The sequence below is a fragment of the Lissotriton helveticus genome, chromosome 2_1 (assembly GCF_964261635.1).
Source record: "Lissotriton helveticus chromosome 2_1, aLisHel1.1, whole genome shotgun sequence".
Classification (NCBI taxonomy): Eukaryota; Metazoa; Chordata; class Amphibia; order Caudata; family Salamandridae; genus Lissotriton; species Lissotriton helveticus.
In genome coordinates, this window is record NC_136059.1 from 537,814,866 (window position 1) to 537,835,090 (window position 20,225).

At 43.7% G+C, this 20,225-nt stretch overlaps 1 protein-coding gene across 1 annotated transcript in view; it reads right to left on the reverse strand.

Moving 5' to 3' along the window:
- THBS4 (thrombospondin 4) overlaps positions 1–20,225 on the reverse strand; it is a 256,126-nt gene that overhangs the window by 155,552 nt on the left and 80,349 nt on the right. The window contains exons 4-7 of the mRNA XM_078675199.1: positions 17,969–18,071; positions 11,275–11,357; positions 10,763–10,814; positions 1,018–1,184 (exon numbers count right to left, since the gene is read on the reverse strand). Of these exons, the coding sequence (XP_078531325.1) occupies positions 1,018–1,184; positions 10,763–10,814; positions 11,275–11,357; positions 17,969–18,071 (405 nt within the window). The remainder of the gene's footprint in view (positions 1–1,017; positions 1,185–10,762; positions 10,815–11,274; positions 11,358–17,968; positions 18,072–20,225) is intronic.

Genomic DNA, 20,225 nt, shown 5'->3' on the forward strand with positions numbered 1-20,225 from the left:
GGAGGTCTGACCGGGAGGAGTGGATGCACGGAGGTGAGCGTTGGATTTCTAAATTTCTACTGAAGTTGCCTAAGCAACCAGAAACCTGAAGAGTGCTGTACACTAAACTTCTCATTAGCATACATGAGTCTGTTGATTTATTTCACTATTTCTTTTCTCACTGAGGAACAAAGCTAATATTACTACACCTATGCAAGTGGGCCACTAATCTTATTTTACCTTTAAAAGCCTTATTTGATTTTGGTGACAGTCCGGGGCACAACACACATGTTTTTTGCTCCTGTCACACCAGCTGTTTGGGTATAATGCTTGGGCTTACCTGTGAAGATCACGTGGTTTAAGCGAAGAAAATTGTGAATTTGTGAGTCCTACGGCTGAAACTTTGAACACACCAAGTTCAAATGGATCACTAGAAAGTACATCAGTGCATTCTACAAAGGTGAACATGTACATCACCTTCTGACTACTCACTTGGTGGATGCAGTATAGCTGGGAGGGCCTAAACACCAGATCTTCTGATATGTAATTCATGTTTTATCATCAGAGACAACCCAATGACTACATTGACGAGGCACAACAATACTGTTTGCACCTTGGAAAACTGGTTTTAAATTACGTCCCGCTGGACAAATGAATGACCAGGCACAAAGTCCCCCCTCTCTGTTCAAGATATTACTGGAGACCATAGTGTAGGGTGAGAATTTGTGAAATATGGATTCAAAGCCACAACAATCACCAGTTAAGGGTCAACTTAGAGCACGCAGTGACTACACATTTCTGGCATTGGTGCATGCAGTTCTTTTACTTGACCCTGCCACACCTCCACAGAAGCAGCAGAGCTGGTGACTTGATGTGCTTCACTCTTTGTGGGAAATAAATTACTTTACTGTTGAGCCGGGCTGGAAACATTTGAGATTCCCCAGTCACTTCATTGCAGGCATGAACCACCTCTGCATGGCCACCACTAGCTTACCGTGGAGCAAACATGAACATCAAAATACATCCACTGTTCAGTACCTCATCGACATCTGTGCACGTAACTCCATTCCCTGAGTAGCCATCCGGGCAAGGGCCACATTGATACCCATCTGCTGTGTTTATGCACTGCACCCCTCGGAAGCAAGAGCTGGCGTCGCATTTGGGTTTCGGGGGCTCTGTCGGAATTGGATAATTTGGACTTAAACCTGAAAGCACAGAAATAAGCAAAATGAATTTAAAGCACACACCAATCATTTATTTTAGTGTTTTATTTAGTGCCACACATGATGCCTTACAAGCCCTATAGAGTGGTTTGATTGGTTAGTAAATAATATTGAAAAACCAGGAACTCTTGAAAGAAGCTATTTGTCTTCTGGAGGTCTAATTTCTCCCGTTTGGCGCATTATTGATGCTCTGTTGTGTGTATGAGTACCACGCCTGAGTGGTGGCGGGTGAGCATGGAGGGCCTCAGTCTGGTGAGTAGCACTGTTTTATATGCTATACAACATGTTAACATAGAGCGTGACCAGCGATTTCAAGGTATCCTCTAATGTGTGTTAATCTATTGCTGTTCCGTGTTGATGATTTTCAGTTAAAGGGTTGATTAAACAAGCTGCTCTGTTACAGTTTTCTCAAAACCAGATTAGATAGTTTACATCTATCCTCCGGACTGAGCTGAGAGGAATCTTAGGGCATTTAACCCTCAACTCCAGAGGACATCTGCCATATTAGTATGATCTGAACAGCGCGTTCGAACCTTGTAAGCAGGGCTTAATTTGAGCCAGTGGTTTCCGGTGCTTGGCACCAGCACTTAATTGTCAGCATCGGCACTTATGACAGCCTGCCACATGGTGGTGTTGTCTGTCTAATTTAGAGAGGAGCACAACCACAGTTGTTTATTCATTCAATGTACATTAAAAATGACTAATACCAAAACCCAAGCCATTCGTATAGCTTTGGGGGCCTGGAATAGTCAGAATTGTCCCACTTTCAGGAGTCTGATGGTTAGCACTAAGCACTGCTTGTAAGCCAAAAAGAGCTTGCTTCTTGGTGCATAGTAAGAGAAAGATTTACATGACTCGAAGAGGGGTCAAGGCTCAATCCAGAAGTTTTATTTTGAAATTGTTGAAGCCTGTCTATGAGCTTTGGGAGATAAATCAATCCTGCATTATGTGTGCCCAGTTGTGTCACAACTAGAGCTCTGTCAGCTTTACTCCTTTGGTATCATGGCTAGGACTGAGTGGTGCTTGGAAGGTGGAATAGAAACATCCTTTACAACGCAACTGTTACAACGCACTACCATTACGACGCAACCATTACAACGCAAGTCATTACAACAAATTGCGCTGGGGGCGCTCTAGGATAGGGAATAGTTTTAATTTACTATCCAACACCTTCCCTACTATCCAAGGGGACTGGAGTTGGAATAGTAAATTAAACTATTCACTATCCAGCGCCCCGCAACGCAAGTCGTTGTAACGACTTGCGTTGTAAAACTTGCGTCATAAAGGCATGCGTTGTAATAGCATGCATTGTAACGTCATACGTCCAAGGTGGAAAGTGTAATATTTTTTAACACAAACTGTGCAGCAGCCATTGATATACACGCATCCTATGCACAACATCCGTTGGTTGCCCTGAGGCAACAATCTCCCGATGGTTGAAAGTTGGATAATTTGACCACTTATTTTGTTTGGGGTGTGATGCTTACATCTGAATCATGGTTATGGCTTTTGTTTTGGGGCACAAACTGTATGGAAGTGAGTGTTTTCAGCTCTGTGCAGTACTGCGGTACTGTTTTGCAACATGAAACCGAGGACATTTTCCTAAATACTCTGGTATTTATGGTTCATGAACTTGGTGATAATTTCCTCGCTAAAAGTGTATTTTTTTCAGGTGGATCTGGGTATTGTCTGAGAACTGGCCATTACAGTTGAATTCATGAGCGTTTGTCAATTGCAACTGGAAACAGTAAAAGAAAGGCTCGCAGAGAAACTGTGCATAACGCCTTTAACTTAGAGCATGGGTACTCACAAACATTTTCTCAAGGGCCATAAAGATTGGACTATGATGGGACAAGAGCCGCATCTATGTGAGCAAGGTAGCAATCTGGAGGTTATAGGGGGGCGGTAAGGTGGATATAGGGGAAGCTAAACAGATACATCTTTTGGCTGAATTGCACAATGTGAGCACAGAAAACCTGGGATTAATCCCAGCTTCTCCAGTTTACCAAATTGTGTGATCCTAGGCACTAGTTTTATTTAACTTTCCCTCCTTTTTCTTTTATTATCACTTATAAGAGGTCCTCAAAATACATGACTTCAAGATGTGCACTGTACAACACCTTCTCCTGTGTTTTATTTAATAAACTATAATGTTGTTTATGTATAATGGGAACCGAAACCACCCAAAGAGTGCACATAATAACTGACTTGCCTCTTAGTTCACTATTGCATTGTAGTCAGTGTGGGAGGAAGAATTAATATTTCTAGATTCATATTTGAAAACCATCACTTAAAAACATACTTCTCAATGCACTGATATAATCTGATATACTATGGTGAAATGGTTCTGCATGTTAATGAAATACACTTTTCAATTTTGATGAAACCTTATCATATTTTTACACTTTTGCTGCAAAATCGCTTAGAAAATGAAGATATTCCTGAAGTTAAGCATGGCAGAAGAACCTAGTTTGTAGTGAGGGCTGGGCCTTGTTACTCACATTGCTACGTTAGCATAGGCTTATTAGAAGTTTAAACGCCATTTTACCTTTTTGCTGCTTTTGCACACAACACTGCATATAACTGTTGATGTAAGTTAGGCTGCGTGAAATGCTTCACATGAGAATGGCTTGTTTTCAGCATCTCTAGACTTACATTGTGACTCTAGTCTGCACACTGAGTGCTAAAGCCTCCAAAGTTATCATAACAAGGTAGCTGTTGTTCGGGCTGATCGGCTCACGTTTTAGCCATAACATACATGCAGCTGCAGCCAACGTGATTCTGGCGCCTTTAATAATGATTTCAGACACTTGGAAGAATCCAGTTTTTCCAGAGCGACAGAGAGCTTTTGCAGATTCTAGAGGTATGGAGTCTCCCACACAAGCCTAAGAGACCTTCTATATTTTATAAAACATACAGCCAGATTCATGAAAGCAAAATCGGCACGCAAAGGGCCAGATTCTGAGAATCTGGCCCCTTGCGAGCGCTATTTTTGCATTTGGGATTCATCTTCCCAAATGCAAAAATCGCAATTCTAGAAATCGCTAAATTGCGATTAATTGCATTTAAGGAATCTCAATTTGAGATTCCTTAAATGCAATTCATGAACCATTTTAAAATTGCGAATTCGCAATCTGGGGCCGCTATTTACCGCGAAGTCTAACTACGTGGTAAATAGCAAAAACTTTAGTGCATTTTTCTAAGTTGTATGTTACACACACACACATGTCCTTTGGACATGTGTGTGCGCAACACCAGTGTACATTTCCATTTCAGGGGTGCTACAGGGTGTCCTTTGGACACCCTGGCACCCTTGAAATTGCTTCCTTATTTGCGATTCGCTAATTGCTAATCGCAAATAAGGAATGAATGGGAAAGCCATTCCTTATTTGCGATTAGCAATTAGAGAATCGCAAATAAGGAAGCAGTAGAAATCACTAAAAATATTGCGATTTCTACATGAATCCCGTTTTACGAGTCTTTAATAGCGATTCCTTAAAAATCGCTATTAAGGACTCACAAAACATGACAATGATGAATCTGGGGGATAGTTCCTAGCTAGGGAGGGTGATTTACTAGGGGCTATAGGACCTATTTTCACCATCATTGTAATATGATTTCTCCCTTTGTGTTTTATGGAATTGTAACAATGCTGATCATAATATTTCTAATCATATGTCTGCTTATGTTAGCAAAGATGCTGCATCTTAGAGCACGTCATTAAAATAAATATTTTAACCTTACCGTGGACTGGTATGAGAGTATAACAAAAGAGTGTTCTTGCTTCCCACCATTCCTGAGTATAACCTAAGTCGCATGTTCTTGGGTTGTCTAATCATTGGTTCCTTTGCTATAGGACGAAGAGGTAATGTGACACTGATGCTAGCTGGTCAGGGTTTCTAGGCACTAAGGTGAATTTTTTGGTACACCACAATTCACAGAGGTCCTGGGTCTCTGTGCACAGTTCTGTGTAGGAGCAGAATCCCTGCGACAAGTTACTTCCTTTCTTTAACTTCTATTAATCTTTAAATACAGGTTTTCCTGCATATTTCACATCATTTTAGTGTTTTTGCTGAGTCGAGTGAACAGCAGCCCAGTGCTGCTGTTGATCAGGGGGCTGCATGGAAAAGTCAGGAGGGCTGCATGCGGCCCCCGGGCTGTAGTTTGAGTATCACTGCCTTAGACGATACATTTGACCAAGTTTATATTGGCTTGAAACAGTCATGAAAGGTCTGTTGCAGTCCATCAGCCTTTAAAGCACTCTAATCAATGTAAGTTATGCGCCATGTCATATGGTGCAGAGAAATTCAGGAAAATTGATACAGCCTACCTATCTTTATCTTGAGTGATGGGAAAAACATCCCTGATATTCGCAAGTGTAGCTTCAGTCCATCTCCCTTTGGAGGCTTTGAATCCTGAACCGTGGTCATGGAGCAGATGGAAGTACCGTTTCAGGGTTACATTTCAAAATGTGATGGCCTTGCGACACGAGGGCTTCAAGCCAGCTTCAGTAATCAGTATACCATAGACATTTGATGTGGTTGCCACCACAATACCTTTTTTAAAGGTACATTTCTATATAGGGCTGCTGAGATTGGTAGGCTACTTTTTGATTCGAGAAGGAGAAGAACGTGGCAGAGGCGATAACAGAATCTCGAGTAGAACATATCCAGTTCCCAAGCCAAGATATACTGATACATGCCCGTTCATGAGAACGTTTTAATTCCTATAAAGATATTAATACAAATCAAAAAGAGGAGGGGATCGACGCCCACCTGATCATAAAACAAGGGAAAGACCTTGTGTAATTGATGAGCTATATCACCCCCTGAGGTATATCAAAACCTAAAACAACAGTGATCGTCTGGAGGAGGCCTCCCCGATGGCTGTTTCCCCTGGGAGACTCCTACAATACCCATAGGAGACTTGTAACTATAAATCTAGAAGCCGGTGACCCCAAAGAGATGGCATGTTCTGATGAAGGTGTTACAACATCAAGTGATATAACACCAAAACGCGTCGACGCATTTTTACTGTATTAGAATCCAAACAAGGTCGAGGGAGTAACAGATATTCATGCATTATTGTTACTGTTTACTGCACCACCAATATTTAAGAAAGACCAGTGGATCTAGAATAACAGGGGCTGGAGAATCCAAAGGCCACAGTGGTAGGGGGTTTGTGAAAAGGATCCAATTGTATTTTTTGTAGGGTATTTGTACTGATTGTTTCTCCTTTTTATCTCATGTTATATAATTCTAATGAATGTGATATTGTTTCTGATCATGTATGTAATGATTTGTTATTAACTGTTTATTTAACTATATGGTATCTGTTCAAAGAGTTTTCTTTGAAATTTTAACCCATTCTTGTGTGAAGAGGAGTCTTCACTTTTTATAATAATAAAAAGATTGTGAACGTTCATTTTTAGTGTGGAAATCTATTTTTAATTCTCATATATTTTTCCCGTGAGTTCTGTAGAAGAAAAGTGTGCATGACTGGGTAGAACCTATATAGCAGCACAATACGTACTTGCTTTAACGTACACCCAGGGATTTCCCTTTGACTACTTTTTGATTCTGCCTGCACTTTATCATACACAGTTTTGACATGGTACAGCAGATGTGACGTCCTCTGTAACCCGCCCAATAGTGCCACACATTCTCTGCCCACTGAATGTTTGATTTGTCAGGATATGATGAGGGCCTTAAGATGAGTGTTGTCTCACCCACCTCATTACCTGTCTGTCCAACAAATGTGGTGCCCTAATTGTGTTTTCAATTAAACACATCTGTTTTGAATGAATGAATGAATGAATGAATGAATGAATAAGCATTTCTTAAGCGCGTAGCTACCTGAAGGCATCCCAGCGCTGATAGCAGTACATTCAAGAACTCCGAGCGGCATTAGGGAAAAAGTAAGGTTTTAATTTGTTTCCAGAAGGTCAGGTGGTTAGCCTCAAGGTGGACCTGGAGGGGAAGAGAGTTCCATAACCTGGAGGCATTATAAGAAAAAAGACGGCCTCCACTTCTTGACTTTCTTATTTTAGGGACTGCAGCCAAATGTTTACTATCCGAACGCAGGGCCCTGTTTGAACACTAAGACAGAATGATGGATCGATTAATGGGCGGTCCTTCACCTGCTAATGTCTTGTGTACAATATACAGAGCCTTAAACTTGATTCTCTCTTGTATGGGAAGCCAGTGGAGAGTGGCAAGGGCAAGGCTTTGCCGATTGGCGGTTAGGATTCCTCACATGCTGCACAGGTTTCGACAATCTGTATTTTTGTAATGGTAGGGCGTGGTGCTCCTAAATAGAAGGCATTACCATAGTCCAGCTGGGAGAGAATAAATGCCGGACCATGAGTCTTCTGGCAGGGAAAGGTAGGAGAGGAAGAACTTTTCGCGGCATCCTAAGGATTCCATAACAACTCACTGCCACCTTCTGTGCCTGCTCCTTAAAGTAAAGATTGCGGTCAAACCAAATGCCTAAACTCTTAATCTGGCCCTTGGGAATAGGTGCAGGACCAAGGCAGATTGGCCACAGTGATCGCTCATTAAAAGCAGGATACTTGCCAAGGAGCATCAGCTTCATTTTAGCCCCATTCAGTTTCAAATATGAGCGCTCCATCCAGATTGCTACTGTTTCCAAGTACAAGTCTAGACCAGGCAATGTGTTTTCAGGATGATTGAGAGACAACCAGCTGTGTATCATCAGTGTAGGTAACAATCTGAACTCCAAAAGGCTTCACTATCTCTGCCAACGGGCTCATACAAACATTAAATAAAGTGGGGCTCAAGGAAGACCCCTGTGGGACAACGCATCTGAGGGGCATATGTTCTGAGATAGTATCATCTTCAAAAATTTGAAAAGACCTACCCTCGAGAAAATATTGCAGCCAGTTTAAAGCCCCCCTGTAACTCCCACAACCCTAAGTCTCTGGATCAGCAGCTGGTGATTAACAGTGTCAAAAGCTGCACTAAGATCTACTAGAATAATAGCAGCACAGCCTCCGCCATCTAAAATGTTCCTAGTTTCTTCAACCACTGCCAAGAAGACAGTCTCGGCGTCTTGCTGGGGTCTGAATCCAATCTGTGAGGGATGTAGGCAGCTATGTCTCTCCAAAAGTACAGAGAGAGCTGAGTTGACATGCTTCCCCGCAATCTTACTGATCCCTGGCAATAATAAAATAGGACGGTAATTCCCCAGCAGGTCTGGGTCAAGATTGTTTTTTTTAACAATGCTTTTACCATAGCGCATTCTCAAGGGGGAAGGGACAACTCCCGTCAAAAATTAGGTATTAATCAATGCTCGTATAACTGGGGACACCGTGTCAAAAACTTGATTTAAAATGGCCGGGGTAACAGAGTCTGTGGGAGAGCCAGCTTTTAATCGGTCTAAAATGCTTTGAAGTGATATCAGGTTCAAAGGAGGGATTTCCTCCAAAGAGTGTTCAAAAGTTTGAGACCCATTATCCATTGGAGGTGAATTTTGCTTGGCCACGACCTGAGGGAAAGAGATATAAATATCTTGTATTTTGTTAAGAAAAAACTCTGCCAGTTGGTTACAGCAAGATGAGGCATCATCAGAGATTTTGCAATACGAAAACATTTGCGGGGTAGTTAGATGCCAGCGTAATTCTCTCTTCATAATATAGAGCTTGAGCAGATTTAATTTCTTCTTTGTAGATTTTGATCGCTTACCTGTATTTAACTTTATTGACGAGTCAGAAGTCCTTTCTCCATATACTCATCAATTTTTTGCAGGTTTGCTTAAGCTCATGGAGCTTAGGGGAATACCAAGCAGTTTGATTAGCACCAACCTTATTACAATTCAATTTTCTTGGAAGAACAAGGTCTAGCAATGAATCAAGCCATTCATGAAGCTTGTCATTGGCACTAATAGGATTAGAATCAGGTATTGGTCTGGTGTTTTTAAAGGTTGACACCCAAGATTCAATTGGAAATTTAGACCATGGACGAATCTGTCTTCTGGCCTTTGAGGACGGCATAATGGCCGCCTGATGAGCCCAAGTGAATGGAATCAAGAAATGATCTGACCAGGGCACCGGTATAGGGTCCCTGACCAGAAGATTCTTCCTATTTGAAAAAATGGGGTCAAGTAAATGGACTTTCGAATAGGTGAGACCAATAACTTTTTGATTAAATTGGAATTCCCCCAAGCCATCAACCAACTCACAAGTGGCTGGGTGTGAGAGGGGTCATCTAAATGAAAGTTAAAATCCCCTAACAAAGTAAAATAAGGGAGTGAGCTAGCTAGATAGCTAGATTGGCTGCCACATCAGGGAGGACCTTCCAAATTGTCCATAGGCACCTGGGGGTCGATACATTAAAATCCCAGAAAGAGTGTAAACATGGGATAGACCGATAGCAAAAAGAAGGCTCTCGCAGTCAGGTAGCAGGCCTGCAGAATGTGGCAATTTAATTTGGTTTCTAAATATGATAGCAATGCCGCCTCATCTGCCTGATTCCCAAACTTGCCTCTGAATAGCATACCGAGGGGGAGTGCCTGAACGATGTCAGGGTCTGCATCACTATTCAGCCATGTCTCTGTTAAAAACAAAACATCAGGGCCTCCTGTTCCTCCAGAAATAGCCGGATTTCTGCCGAGTGTTTAGGAATTGATCTGTAGTTGAGTAAGAACATTTTAAGTGCATTCTGAGAAGGTCTAGCAGTTGGAGGTTTGATAAAAGAACAAAATTTAATAGGACAGTGGCGGCAGTAGTTGACATGGCTAGCAGGCGAAATAGAGTGAAAACACTTACTCAAGATTGTCCCTCTTAGGTGATTGAGCTGGTCCGTGGTATATGTATACTTTTCCCTGGAAAAACCAGCAGGGGGTATGGCCCATGGTCCCGGTCAGGCGCTGACGGGTGCGGACGGGTGCAGACAAGCTTGCCTTTGGTGCACTAGTTTTGTTCCCGCTGCACGTGTCCGCTCCGTGGTCATTTAATTGGAACTCGGGCGTACGCGTCGGTGTCCAAGAGTGGATCGCTGACCTAAAGTGTGCCTCCCTGTGCAAAAATGCAATTACAATGCCCCCCCGGAGCTATGACACAGCTCCGACAGCAAACATTTAAAGCAAATAAAATTAGCTCCCGAGCCTAAAACAGCTCGCGTTCAGTCAAATGCGCCATGTTGAAAAATATCTTTATGAAGTTATGTGCCAGTAAGCAAATTTTGCATGCACTACTATTAAATTGCTCTTTGACAAAATTCGTATTAAGTATAGATTCTAACAAATAAGAGCATACACTTCAGTCTTTGTGGTAAATAAAGTGTCTGGCCCTAACACCTTTCCTTGAAGTATAAGACCTTTTCCCACTAATGACCACCACTAATAACACTAGTTTTCCACCTCCATCCCAAGTGTTTCCCAGCCAGCAGCAGCTTTGGTGTTCTAAACCTTCAAAAACAGCTGTTCACCCATTTGAATATTTGAAAGGTTCAACAATAAAGGATCTGTTGTTAATTGAAGAAGTGCAGGAATTGTCTGTCATTTATTGGTAAAAACACATTTATTCCCAATCGTATACTTACCGCAGGCCTGGCATTCAGCAAGGGTGTTCCGCAAAAACACTGTCTCTTTCACCTTAAAGCACAAAGCATGGCAACATATTTTTATGGATTTACTACACTTCATTTGGACACATTATCTCAAGAAATATCATGCTAATTCGGATATAATTTTAGAAAAATACTTTTTTCACCGTGTTGGTGTACTCTGCTGAGGTAAGATGAATATTACATGACATCCTGTTTTTGTTAATTTCTTACCATGTTTCATTTGTCTCCCATTCATTTTCATCTCTTTTTTTCTCAATATTATAGGGTTGTTAAAGAGTTGATTGAAGGGGAACACTTTCACCATAAAACAATGAATAATTGAACTCTTGGTGGATTTTAGACTTAGTGTGGGTCTCCGGTCCCGCTCTATCGCTGCCTTATTTTTCCTTAGTGGAGTCAGTTAATAATTTTCTACTTAAAATTTAAAATGTTCTTTATAGCCAAGGGACTAGTTGTATGACACTTAAAATACAAAAGGGCCTCACCTGCTGTGACATTAGTTCCTTCATATCTCCCAGAAGTTGGTTAAGTTGCGTCATTTGAACAAGTAGCAGCCTGTTCGTGTCACCTGTGGAAGACATCCATATAAGAACCAATAAACAGCGTGCGTGTACAGACGCCATTTTGAACATTCATATACCAGTAAAGAGTAGCTAAGATAATTTGTTAATGCACACCGTAAATATCGTCCCTACTGTCACATAGCTGCCAAGGTTTCAGATTGCTTATGAGTGACTTTTTCATAATTTCATTGTAATTATGAGTGACATTCAAAGACTATGAGCGACATTTTCTCGCAAGCAAAATCAAGCAATTTATATCTGCTACATTTTCGGACTCCTTAAGTGTATCATTTCTGTGTTTATGTGTGATATTTGATTGCCTTATGTGTCACACTTTGAGTGATATTTGATGGTGAGTGCATGTCCCTGGCACCACCAGTTGCGGTCTGCATAGCTCGTGGGTGTGGGTGTGCAGGGTTTAATTTAAAAATACTTATTTAAAAACATTAAACTTACATTTCTTCCGGCTGGCTACCGCGTCTTCACTGCTCCTGCTCTCCGGCTTTCCTGCTTCTGGCAGGAACAGGAAGCTGGCAGCCAGGCAGCCAGGCTCCCTCCCCAAGTCCAATCACAACGCTGCAATCAGCGTTGTGATTGGTCGGGACGCCGCCCAGCCAGCGGCTTATGAGGTGGACATCTTCTCCATGCAGGCTGCAATTCAGCCTACATGGAGAAGGGCAGAGTGCGCATGAATGGTTTGGGTGACCCTAGGGGGCTGACCAAACAGTCTTTACGCACTTAGGAGTGGGTAGGCACACCACTCTTCCCCTGCCCTAGTTGCAGAGCAGCCCTGCTCACCCTCCCGCCCTCAACCAAACAAAATGGTAATAACCGCAAGTTATTACCATTTTATGTTTATGCTTCTCGCACTGTGAGAAAGCAGTGGGGTGACGCTCCTCTGCCCTAGTGGAGGAGCCGCCCCTGAACACCACCCTCTACACACACTGAACACAAGTGCGAGCCTCCAATGCCACAAAAAGACCACAAAAATGCCACAAAAAGACTTAAACCTGCTCCTTGGTTCACTCCTAACCTCAAATCTAGGAAACTACTTTGTCGCAAATATGAAAGAGCCTGGAGACAAGATTACTCCCAAGACAGGAAGGCCAGTTATAGAGCGGCTATTAGGCTCTATAAACAGGAGCAAAAAACAGCACAAGCCTCCTACTATGGCAGTAAAATTGAGGCAGCCGCAAATGCCCCAAGGGAAATTTTTAAAATCGTTAAATCCCTTATCTCTCCCCCAACGGAATGCCCCTCCGTGGAGGGTGCCCAGGATCGCTGCAACAACTTGGCTAACTTTTTCTCCCAAAAGATTCAGACTATATACTGTTCTTTTGGAGAAGCTGACAGCACCCCGGACCCCTCTTCCTTTCCCTTCCTATCCACTGCTACTCCTGGCCAGCTAAATACCATTCCTCTCTTAGATCTGCCTACTCTGGATAGACTTATCCCTCAGATCACTTCTGGCTCACCTAGTGACTCAGCATCCCCCCAGACCCTTCTTAAGGTAGTGGACATAATTCGCCCGGTCATATTGGACGTCCTCAACACCTCTATCACCACAAAATCCGTACCTCCGTCATGGAAGTGCGCAATGGTGAGGGCTCTGTTGAAGAAGCCCAACCTGGACCAGAACAACCTAGCGAATTACCGCTCTATCTCTTTGCTCCCTTGGCTGAGTAAACTACTGGAGAGGCACGTAAACGACATCTTGATGAGCCATTTGGAATCAAATGGTCTCCTGCGTGCCTCCCAAACAGGGTTTCGCCCTCGACATGGAACTGAAACCGTTCTCTTAGCGGTAACGGAGGAAGCTAGAACTGTGTTGGACCAGGGTGGAAAGGTCGCCATTATCTTATTAGATCTAAGCGCTGCGTTCGACACAGTTAACCATGTCACGCTTTTACAACGTCTGGCGGACATGGGTGTGTCGGACGCAGCCCTAGAATGGCTGACATCCTTCCTGGCTGACCGTTTCTTTCAGGTCTTCGAGGGCGAGGTGGCATCTCCTAAACACCCTCTCAGATGTGGGGTTCCTCAGGGCTCCTCCCTGAGCCCCACTCTGTTCAATGTTTACATGGAGCCTCTAGACAGGATAGTCCACCCCTTTGGTGTGCGTATTGTCACCTACGCAGATGACACCCAACTGGTGGTCTCCTTAGACCACCAGGAGGGATCGTCTAACACCCTAGGCTCCTGTCTGGAGGCGGTCTCCAGATGGATGCAATCCTCATGCCTAAAACTTAACGGGGAGAAGACAGAGGTCATCCTGTTGGGCAATCCCTCCCTCTCGGGCTTTGCATCCTCCTGGCCTCCATGTCTAGGCCCACCCCCTACGCCCAAACCTCAAATAAAAAGCCTGGGGATTTGGCTTGACACCGACCTGAACTTTTCGGTACAAGCTACGAAGACTGCGGCTACCTGTTTTGGGTTGATGAGGATGCTACGGAGGGTGCTCCCTCTGCTCCCATTTCAGGCGAGGAGGATCCTGGTCCAGGCCCTTATACTATCTCGCCTGGACTACGGGAATGTCCTCTACATGGGAGCTCCTGCCTATACCATCCAGAGGCTCCAAGTCACCCAAAACAGTGCAGCCCGTCTACTTTACAACCTTCCCCGATGGCAGTCAGCGAGGAATGCTTTGAGGGAACTTCACTGGCTTCCTATTGCTGGAAGAATACAATTTAAGGCCATGTGTATTTTACACAAGGCCTTCCATCGCACTGGCCCTGCAATTCTTCAGTCCCTGGTCATTCCCTATGCGCCATCTCGTCCTCTTCGTTCTAGCTCCTCCCAGCTGGCTACTCCCATCAGAGTCAAGAAGGCTCGTTGGGGTGGCCGCTCCTTTTCACATACTGCGGCAAAACTCTGGAACACTCTTCCTCTGCCTTTGCGGGAAACTTTAAACCATCTCTCTTTTAGGAAAATTCTAAAAACACACCTGTATGCTACCCTCTGCTGACCTGCCTTGAGCCCCTGCTAATTAAGTTTCTGTCATAAGCGCTACGAGGCCTCCGGGTAGTTAGCGCTATACAAGTGCTGTTTCAATTCAATTCAATTCAGCTCAGCTAAGTTGTGTTGATGTGCCAAAATGTATTGACTGTAGTGTTGGATATACCAGCTCCTGCACAGTAATGCAATTCACAAAGTTGTTTTAAGACATGTTTATATTCATTGACACTACTAAGGCATGTGATCTCATGCAGTGACAGTGTTCTAAAACCAGCATTTAAAGTAGCCAACTGACACAGTTAATAGGTAATCAATCGGACTGCAAAGTCAGAACTGGCAGAACGTGTAAATCACATGGCAACCACTGCTTGGCCTTCAAAAATATAAATAGTGTTTCTCATTCAGTGGCAGGAGGAGGAATTGCAGATATATCATTTGTTTTATGTACTTAAATTGGATCTGCAAACATCAATGTATTGGATTTATTTTGGACGCACTACAGTCAGCAAGTGTTAAGCCGCCCCATCTACTGGGCCCAATTCTGGAACACTCTCAGGCCTGGTCGGTTAAGAGCACCGCTTGCCTATTCAGCAGAGCTCATACAGCTGTGTTGACCAACAGAGCTGGCTGCCACTAGGTGTCACTCTCTGATAGCTAATTAAAAAGAGTTGAGCCATCCACAACAAGGAAGGGACTTACAGCTAGATTCATCAAAGTGAAATCGGCTCGCAAAGTGCCAGATTCTGAGAATCTGGCCCTTTGCAAGCGCAATTTTTGCATTTGGGATTCATCATCCCAAATGCAAAAATCGCAATTATAGAATTCGCAAATTTGCGAGGAATTGCATTTAAGGAATCTCTATTTGAGATTCCTTAAATGCAATTCATGAAACATTTAAAAATTGCGATTTTGCAAATTTGGGCCGCTATTTAAGGCGAAGTCAAACCTCGTGGTAAATAGCGGAAACTTAGAAAAAATGCACTTAAGTGCATTTTTCTAAGTTGTATGTTACACACACACATGTCCCAAGGACATGTGTGTGCGTAACACCAGCATCCAATGTCATTTCAGGGGTGCAACAGGGTTTCCATTGGACACCCCTGCACCCTTGAAATCGCAAAATCAAAATGCGAATCGCTAATAGCGATTCGCACATTGATATGTCTTCCCATTCATTCCTATGGGCCTTTAGGCCCATAGGAATGAATGGGGAGTTGTTCCTTATTTGCGATTAGCAATTAACTAATCGCAAATAAGGAAGCTGTAGGTATCGCAATAAATATTGCAATTCCTACATGAAACCCGTTTTGCGAGTCTATAATAGCGATTCCTTATTATTCGCTATTACAGACTCGTAAAACATGCCAATGATGAATCTGGCTGATAGAGACATCCCGCTTAGCTGTCTCTTCATCTTGTTTGCGTGACCTGCAGCTGTTGCCACGTGTCCTCAGCCTTGTGCTGCAAGGGTTGTCTGTCAGAGCGAAGAGCCCGGTATAAACGGGCGATGAGTCTGCGTCCCCGCCATACCCAAAAGCGTCACCAGGGTGTGCGAGGGTTCTGGAGCCTCTTGGAACGTGGGTGGGCCACAGCTAAGGGGCCCTTGCAGCTTACTTAGCATATTGCAGCAACTGTCCACTTCTCAAATGATATGCTGCAATAGCGTCTCTGAGAGAGACAAAGGGGCCCTCGGTATACAAATCTGACAGCACAATACAGCCGCCGCCTGCCATTTCTCTATTTACATCACCGAGGCCACCTGCGCAAATGGGTAAATTAGCAAAAAGTCGGGATCAGGGGCAAACGGCGCCCTTCTAAGAACGTGCTTCTCACGTTATTGATCTATATCACCACTGGGTACGTTTTTACATCTGCCCTAAAGGATAGTTATATGGTGCCATAATATCCCTGGCACCGTACTGGGTCCAATTGAAAAAGTCCTCTCAAAACGTTCTAAATCTACTCCCAAAAGGGTGTCACCTAATCTTAAAGTAACTTTCTGACTAAAGATTCCTAAACTCCCTTGCAGTATTCTTGGAACTACATAAAGTCATACATTTGCAGCAGTACTCCTTCTCCCCCATACATACAGACAGATTCTAACTAGGGCGACAGTTTGGCGGCGAGGTGCATTTTTCTTTTTGCTCCACAGGAAAAAATAATGTCCCACTGAAGAAACCCCTGCTCTAAACAAACCCCCATGAAATGTGGGGGTGTTCACGTCCAACAGTTACTGCCCACCTTTTTTGGAAATAGCTTTGCTAGTGTTTAGGTTGTAAAAGGTCATGCACAATGCTTCTGAAGGCCCAGAAACCTGCAGCTTCATGGGTGTGCATTTTACAAACATCTAAAGGAAAAGCCACCCTTCCCCCCTCGTAACTCCATGCCCTGCAACTAGATTCTTCCTTGGATCACAGCTCCCATCTGGACTAAGTCTTGGAAGGGGACTGAGAAGTTTTTTTGCAAAATTGGACTTCACTATCTCTAACCCTGCCTATTTTTATATGAACAATATGAGCCTGGCCCAGATACCGAACCTGTGTTCCTGAATCTAACAAATTCAGGGGAGGGCTCTCCTGATGGTATCTTTGAATGTAAAGGAGTGCCTCAGCCATAGAGTGATTTTGCCCTTAGGATACTAAAAATCGTATTGAAGGACAACTGGAAAAATACACTGGAGCCTTAGGATGGATTTCAAAAGTATACAACAATAGCATCTGGTGGACCTTCGCTGACGGGACAAAGAAGGGGGTGAGGAGGTTTACGAGACTACGTACTATCATATAAACCAATGACCATTCATTGCACATTCCAAAACATATATAACATATGGGGCCATATGTAGGTAATATGTGTTTTGAGATTCTCAAATTGCGATTTTTAGGGAATCGCAATTGGAGAATCGCAAAACGCAATGTAGGTAGGATTAGCAAAATATTTTGCGAATCCTACCTATTCCTTATTTGCGAATCGCAAATTGAGATTCGCAAATAAGGAGTACCTTCCCATTCATTCCTCTGGGCAAGAAGGCCCATAGGAATGAATGGGAAGACATTCTCAGTGTGAGATTCTCAATTAGAGAATCGCAAATTGAGAATGCAATTTCAAGGTTGCAAGGGTGTCAATAGGACACCCTTTTCCACCCCTGAAATAAACATGTGTGCACATGTGGCACACATACATGCGCTAAGGGCATGTATGTGCGCCACATGGCACTTTGAAAAATGCAAAAAAGTGCATTTTTCAAAGGAATTGCAAATTACCACCAACTTGAAGTTGGTGGTAATTTGCGATTCCTTAAGCCAAAATCCCACAACTTGGGTGCTTCCTACATTGCATTTAAGGAATCACAATTTGGGATTCCTTAAATGCATTCGCAACATATGAAATCACAAATTTTGCAATTCCTTATTTTGCGTGTGGGTTTTTGTGTGCTACAAAGCACACTGCCCAAATTGCGATCGCAAACGCAGAAATTCTGCAAATTTCCGCATTTGCGATAGTAATTGGGCTACCTACATATGGCCCATGGACTCCACACTGCTGTGATGCTTATATCATTTCATGTAGTGTTGAGTATCTTTTGGGTGAGAGTAATACATCTCGAGCGGTAATTGGCTGTGCACCATTGCATTACGCTTGCTGAGGACGGTTGCGATACCTGAACTCTGTACGGGCTCGCTCTGCTGCAGGAGGCAGTCTTGAAGGGAAGCCACCTGGGAGAGGGATCCACCGATCACCAGCTTCAGCTCCTCCATTGAGTCCTGCAGATCAAGAACAGAATCCAAGAATGTCAGCAGTTACAAGAACTTGTGTCCATGTGGCTATGAAAGTATCACATGCATTGCACCCACAAGAACTAAGTCATGCCTGCTTGTGTAAGCCTGAGCCCACGCCAGCCCCTCCATGAGCCACAGTGGTGCTTGGTGGCTTCCAAAGTAAAGAGGGCGACGACCTTCTATGGTTATGTTAACAATATGACCTGGGAGAAGAGTTTAAACTATAAGCAGGGCCATTTCATTGGAATTATGCGACAGGAAAGTGACAAATTATGCAGCAGGGATGAATAAATTATGCGGCAAGAAAAGCCAAATTATGCGGCACAATGCAGCACATTTCGTAATAGTGTTACTTCATTATTTCATAATTTTTAAACTTGGTAATATTGTATGGGCCTTGGTTGCGCTTCAGTACCAGTTTAAAACCCAAATATAGCAATAAGCAACAGAAAGGTGACCAGTCCAGCTTTGCAAAGGGCATTCCACTGCGCTCAACACGTGTCTCTGCATTTTTAATAACTTATAAGGTAGAAACTATTTTTTTGTTAAAAATCAGATTATGCGGCAGATGGTGGAATATGTGGTAAATGCAGCAAATCTATAGTTATTCGAAAATCGCTGCAGTCGCAAAATCGCATAATTCCCGTGGCCCTGACTATAAGGTTGTGATATGCAGACTATGAAGAAGTAGCAAGTCCTCTAACAACTGTGTTCCTCCTCTATTCTGGAGCACAGATCAATCTTAAGTCAGTCATTGTACCAAACACAATTACAAATTCTGTCAAAAAAACTATTGCTCTAGATAGTAATCTATTAGTCGAGGGAAAGACGCTAAGGGATTTTGGAACTTGGTGTGCTCCAGGAACCGTCCTGATGACACACTGAGGACATGTACGATTCCAGCCCAGACGTGGTTTAACCACTTTAGGGCCCTATATTCAGCAGTAGAAGGGCCTCTTAATGAGCCTTTTTCCCTTCCCCCACTCTCATTGGATAGAGCCACAGACCTCTTTACTGCACGAGAGGTTATGAACGTTATTAAATCCCTGGTACCCTTGAAAGCAGCTGGCCCTGACGGGCTTCCAGGGGACCTACTCCGAGCCTACCCGAGCGAATGGGGTAAACTGGTTTCTGTGCTTCTGAATGCCATCCTAGAGGGAGGCCCTGTCCCTGAGTCCTGGAAAGGGGCAGAGGTTGTTCCAATTTTTAAAAAGGGCTGTCGGGATTATCCAGCGAACTACAGGCCGATAAGCCTGATAGACTCAACTCAGAAGGTGGCGGGAAAAGCGATCCTGGGGAGGCTTCTTCATTGGGTGGACGAAAACCACATATTGTCTGACTATCAGGCAGGCTTTCGTTCCGGTACGGGAACTATCGAGCAAGTGTTCAGATTGATGCTTCTACATTGGAAGGTGGTGGAGCTGGGCAAAGGCAGTCTTTACTTGGCTTTTATTGACTTAAAGACTGCCTTTGACCTGGTTCCTAGGGAGGAACTCTGGAGGGTTCTGCAGGGTCTTGGGCTGTCCCCCTATATTCTGTCGCTCCTTATTAAATTACATACTGATAATTATGCACAGGTACGGTGGGGCCAGAACGGGGAAAAGACCGATAGGATCCCGGTCCTTAGGGGTGTCCGACAGGGATGCGTTTTAGCTCCCACACTATTTTCCTTGTACGTAAATGGTGTGGTAGAGCACCTGCTTGACGAACCAGCAGATGCACCCTCCCTGGGGGGCGTGCGGATTCCTACCCTGTTGTTCGCAGACGACACCCTCCTCATCTCTAAAACTCCCCAAGGTCTGCAGAATCTCTTGAACCGCTTCCAGGACTTTTGCTCAAAAAGAGGGCTGGTCATAAATGTGGATAAGACGAAATATTTGATCATGCACCCTCCACGGAAACTTGGTCGTCACCCAGTCCTGAACTCTGTTCCTCTTGAAAGAGCTTCCGAATTTGATTATTTGGGAATTCGTATGAGTGATGCCATGAGCTGGTCACCCCACATTAACAAAACGATCCTTAGTCACAAAAGGGTGGGGGGAGCATTGCTAAGGGAGTATCGTAATTCATCAAAACAATGTGTAGCTCCCGTAATCGACATTTATAAAGCCAGAGCCGTCACGGCATCATTATATGGGG